The sequence below is a fragment of the Halyomorpha halys genome, unplaced genomic scaffold (genome assembly GCF_000696795.3).
Source record: "Halyomorpha halys isolate HHAL.00 unplaced genomic scaffold, Hhal_1.1 Scaffold1239.1, whole genome shotgun sequence".
NCBI classification, from domain to species: domain Eukaryota; kingdom Metazoa; phylum Arthropoda; class Insecta; order Hemiptera; family Pentatomidae; genus Halyomorpha; species Halyomorpha halys.
Window position 1 is genome coordinate 177,938 of NW_027112118.1, and position 5,610 is coordinate 183,547.

The 5,610-nt window shown below is 29.2% G+C and overlaps 1 protein-coding gene across 1 annotated transcript in view; it reads left to right on the forward strand.

Moving 5' to 3' along the window:
• Positions 1 to 5,610, forward strand: part of dnc (phosphodiesterase dunce) — a 104,895-nt gene that overhangs the window by 46,584 nt on the left and 52,701 nt on the right. Inside the window, exon 3 of the mRNA XM_014433640.2 lies at positions 1,834 to 1,927. Coding sequence (XP_014289126.1) covers positions 1,834 to 1,927 — 94 coding nt within the window. The remainder of the gene's footprint in view (positions 1 to 1,833; positions 1,928 to 5,610) is intronic.

Genomic DNA, 5,610 nt, shown 5'->3' on the forward strand with positions numbered 1-5,610 from the left:
ATTAATTTATTGAATTTGAAAATTTTAAATAAATTAATTATATGACTGACCTGACTGCATGGAAGGTTAAAAATAGTTTGTCTTTATGATAGTTGATCTAAAATTAAAAGTTTTAAAAATTAATAAAATTGTAACAAAATAGGTAAGTAGGCTAATAAGCTTAGGCAAGCTTATTGATAATTATTATGACTCTCTATTAATTTATTGTTTCATAGGGTGTTTTGACTTGTAATTAATGACCAGGGCAGAATATCCTGCTAAACGTTTTTTAAATAATTGGATATGACTTGTAAATTTATATTTAAGGTATGTATAATTATTAATAATGATATCGTTTTTAGAATTGTTACAAATTAATGTATAATAAGCTGTTAATTGTTAGATTCATTACTGTTAGATCCTTGGGGCCGAAACGTTGGACTGTTAATGATATAATAAAGAGTGTTGAGACTTAACATGGATTCCAATTTATTTATTTAAATTATAAGTACCAGTTTCAGGAATTGAAAATATTATCTTTAATTTATTCAATCCACAATAGAATCGTTGTTATTGGTATCGCTTGACTATTCTGGTGTGGGCTGCTGACCTTAGAAATCATCAGCCTGTTACGGTTCTGATGTTTGTCGCTCCTTCGGGCAAAGGAAGACCACTCAGGTGTTAATGATGGTTGCTAGGCACCTTGGGTTCGGTGGGACAATTCTGTTGATATAGATGAAAATGGACAAATCTATCATGGAAAAATATAACCATTATTCTTGTATGCATCTCGAATATTTTGTGAATAAGTCGTTTTACTTTTTCAGATACAAATAGTTATAATATTCTTGATTTTGTCGAGCAGATTTTCCCTTGAAGTTACTTTAGGTAATTTTGATCAGTTAAAGGCACAAGCTTTATGATGGATTTGAAAAAATATGGAGAACAGGACATAGCTAAACTGTCAGTTTTTTTTCAACAATTGCTTATTGAAAAATGTTAACTTTCAAAAAAAAAATTATCATCGAGTAAAAAAAATAAGGAACACCATGTACCATAAATTTGACATAATGCTTTGGAATTAAAAAATACAGACTTATTTAAAACATTTTTTATATTATATATATTTTTAATGCAGGGTGAATTTTCTAAAATTAAACATCTGTTGTTTTTTTTTAAAACATTTTTTATACTAATAATATATATTTTTAAAAATCTAATATGAAACAAACAGTATTAATCTAGTTTTCATTTGTGTGTTAAATATGTAATGTTTCCAGTTTACAGTATTCTACGAAGTAGACTACAAAATTGTATTTACGTAAATTATATATTTATTTTTCCTTTTTTATTTTATTTGTTGATGAATTAAAATGGGCGAATATAGGACAATTATTGATAGTGATTCATTCATTCCAAAATCATAGTATATATAATATAATATCTAAGGATATAGACATTTTCTTAATTATGTTGTAAAATTCAAAAGTAATTTGAATAGATTTTTTCACTTTCGAATAAAAATTGTCCGAAGTGTGCTTGTGGTTTTTAATTTTGTCTGGGAGATGGGTCTACTGATCAGTACCTCTCTTGGTATATATATGCCAAATCGGTAAAAAATGGATGTGGTTCTTAACTTTTAAGTGCAGGATCATTTTATTATATATTCACCATAACTGCATAATTGCAGTCAAAAATCAATTACAAAACTAAACAATTATAACATATCAATTTTTAAGGAAAACAAACAATATAATTTTGGGTGTTGTGTATAAATCGATTTTTATTTTTATTATTTACTTATTTTTTTATAAACCCTTCTATTAACTACATAAAATTATTGTTTTTTTGCAGTTCAAGAGGATGTTGAACAAAGAGCTGAGTCACTTTTCAGAATCCAGCAAATCAGGCAACCAGATCTCAGAGTACATCTGCTCTACCTTTTTGGGTAAGTCATATCACGATAATTATTTTGTTTCAGATATGTTATTATATTTTGGCGTCTGTAGATGAATATAATACTAATATACTTTTATCCTGATATAATATTTGGCCTGCTTACATTCTAATAAGTTTTACCAGCTAATTAAGAATTATCAAACCGGGAAGATGCGTTCTTGACTAACTCGACCCTTTACTAACTCCATCAAAGATGGGACTAAACTCAATCATCCCATTTAGGTTTCCTTCGACTTAGATCGCTTCTTCTTTCCTCTCAGGGGCGTACCCAAGATTAAAACTAGGGGAGGGGGAAGCTATAATCTATCTGGTTATGACATTTCAGCATGGAAAAGGCAAATGAAACCAAAAATTTAAGAAAAATATATATAATTATAGCAGTGCTTTATTAGTTATTACACTTGTTTACTTGAAGAAAAAAACTAATTTTTTTCCACTTCTAGGGAGGGGGCAGCTGCCCCCACTGAGTACGCCCATGCTTCCAGTGATTCTTTTGTTATTCATTATTCGTATTACCCTCTATTTCAATAAAAGTCTCAGAGAATCTTATTCCCCACATTCTTAGATATTCAGTGTAAAATCGAAATTTACTCTTACTTTTTGTTGAGAATTGCCTTTTTATTGTGTGTTATGATCCCCTCTTGTCAGATTTACAAGTTATACACATAGTCAGTTTCAAAGAGGAAAGTTAATATTTTATATTTTCCTGCAAAAAGTGATTTAAGATTTAACCATATCCCGTGATTTCTCATACATTAATTCCCTTTGGTTTTATGTATATCAATTCGTGGCATCATTTGAAACGTGTGTTGATCTCAATCAGAAATTTTACTTTAGAATTTTACAGATTAGAAATTTGTTCTTACATCTGCGAATTTGAACATTGATGTGAAAGTAATTAACTGATTAAATAATTTCAGTTGAGTAATTCTAAACTATTTCTAATTCTAAACAACATTTATATTAAAGTGACATTAACATTTTCTGTAACTCGCATTGCGAGTTTTGGTAATTATATTATTATATGATTTACTTTTCTAGGTTGTGATTAATTAATTTTCCATTTTAAGATTACATTTAATTAAAATTCCTCAACATAGGTTATTCCTTCCTTACTGAATAAAATGGACACGCGGACTGACCTGATTTAATCTAACATTTTCTAATCGACTTAGCACGAATCCGATTATGGATTCGTTCAGGCTTTGGTCAAGCCGCTTCAGATAAAAAATTGCATCCTCAAAGCCGTCCTTTTACTAGCAGATTTTGTATTAATAAAATCCAATTTCGGTTGAAATTTCTATAGGCAAGGATTCTGTTCGGTAGAAAGAGTATTCTTGAGGAACGATCTTTTTTTTTTCTTTTTTTCTTTTTTTTTATATATATATATCGGGAGAAACTTGATTTGAGCCTAGGTTCAATCAAAATACCGATATCAAACAATATCGATATATTAAGGAACTCCTTTATGTTCATTCTACTGTTTCTTATTCATATCGATATCAACCATTACCAACGATATTCCAATAATATGCAATTAATTATATAAATCTCCAATCTCCTACGTTTTCGATATTTTAAAGTAATCGTCACCGTTCCATTTGATATTCCTTATTGAGATCGATATGAACCTTTGTCATCGATATTCTATCAAGCTAGCAATATGCTCTGTATATATCGATATCAAACGCTTTATATATCAAACGCAATATTTACAGCTCATTCCAACATTCCTTATTGATATCGATATTAAACTTTGGAAGTGATATTCCAAGAACATTTAATGAAAACGTTTATATTTTCATAGTGAACGTTTTCTAAATCTAAAGATTCTTTACTATTCCAGCTATACAATGAAATATTTAACTTTCATTCCGATATTCCATGTTCTGTTATCAACCATTTATTTCGATTTTCTGAAAATATCCAATATAAATATGGATATCCTCAACATTAAACCCATTCGATATTTTTAAAAAATATTAGTTTATTAGGTTTTTAATTATTACTTGAATATTCAATAGTGTTATTTAGAGAAGACATCAACCCATATTTGGAAAGGTAAAAATGTACTATCAACCCATATTTAGGTTGATAGATATATATATATTATGTATAAAAAATAGTACATTTTTACCTTTCCATAGTAAATATACCTAAAATATGGGTTTGATGCTTTGATGGCTAATATTATATTATTTTGTTAAACTCTTTTATTTGTCTAAATAAATAAAATAGCAAATGACTAATTTACTGTTTTTTATAACATCCAAAACTATAACAAAAAGACAAATCACTCAGAGATTATTCTAAACTTGTTGCTTTTTTGTGATTAACGATCATATGCACTCTAACAATAGGAGGAAAAAGAATGATCTTTCAGGTTACAAATTTTATTTTATTTTAGTCATAGTGAGGAGGTGGATATTTATTCCGTGGGTACGTCACGAAGTAATTGCCAAACACCCCAAATACAATGAATCCTTACCGTTCGGATCAATAGGTTGGAATCGTCCCGTAGTCTTCTTGAAGTTTGAACCATCTTTAGAAGAGACATGTTATCCCAACTTGATGTAATCGACTTCCCCGATGTTGAATCCCAAAGGTTCAACCGATTGAGTTCAATTCCACTCTATCCTATTTCGTAGGAATCCGTTTTTATGTTTACCTTACCGATGAGACCCCGGATTACCTTCCTCTTTTTCTCCGATATCCTTACATTCTAGTAGCCCTGTTGCCTGATTGAAAAAAACATAGCTAAAGTTTGATACCAGCAGATTTCCTAGAATCGAAACGTACATAAAAATAAAATATTTGAGTTTTCTATCAACAATCTATTTATATATTTCTGGAAAGTTATTATATAATGTTTAAAATAAACTAAGAGGTTTTGGTGTTAAATTTTAATTTGACGTCAATAAAACTTACACTTTTCTGAAGTGGATGGATATATTAAATTTTAATCGAAAACTCCTCATTTATTAACTAAGCAGTTAAGCAAATTTTCATATTTATTGACTTTTTATTCTTCTAGTAATGCTGATAACTTCAGTTAATCAAGAAACTTTCTGAATTTTGTGGCGGTATGCACATTTGTCAGTGACTGAATTTGACCACGATTTCCACTACCGAAAATACGCTCTTATCTAAAATGAAATCCTCCCTACCTTTCGCCTCGAACCATTTCTGATGAGGCTATTACAAACAATAATGAAAACCGCCTTTGTTAAAACCGTTATGAGTGCTTCTCTACACAATTCGTAAACAGCATACCATACTCAGAGTTAACGGATAAGCTGGTTTTAATAATAGCTGATTACCTTGAGAAAAATATTGTTCTTTGTATTCAAAATTTTCCATCCTCTTTCTGTAATAATTCATAATTTGGTAATAATATAAGTCCTAATTTATTACTTCCTTCTAACAATAACATTTATATGTTATATAACTATATCATAATTATAGATTTTTGATTAATTTCTGCGAAAACCCCAATGCAGTTTCTCTCTCCAAAGTCAGTGATATTATTTAGTATCACCCAATTATGACGTTCCAGAGTATGTTGAAAAAAATGAGTAATTATGATATGAAGATTCATTATTTTGATGAATGATAGGGGTCACTGTTTATATCCTCATATGGGGAATCAACAACTGACTAAAAAAATTACTC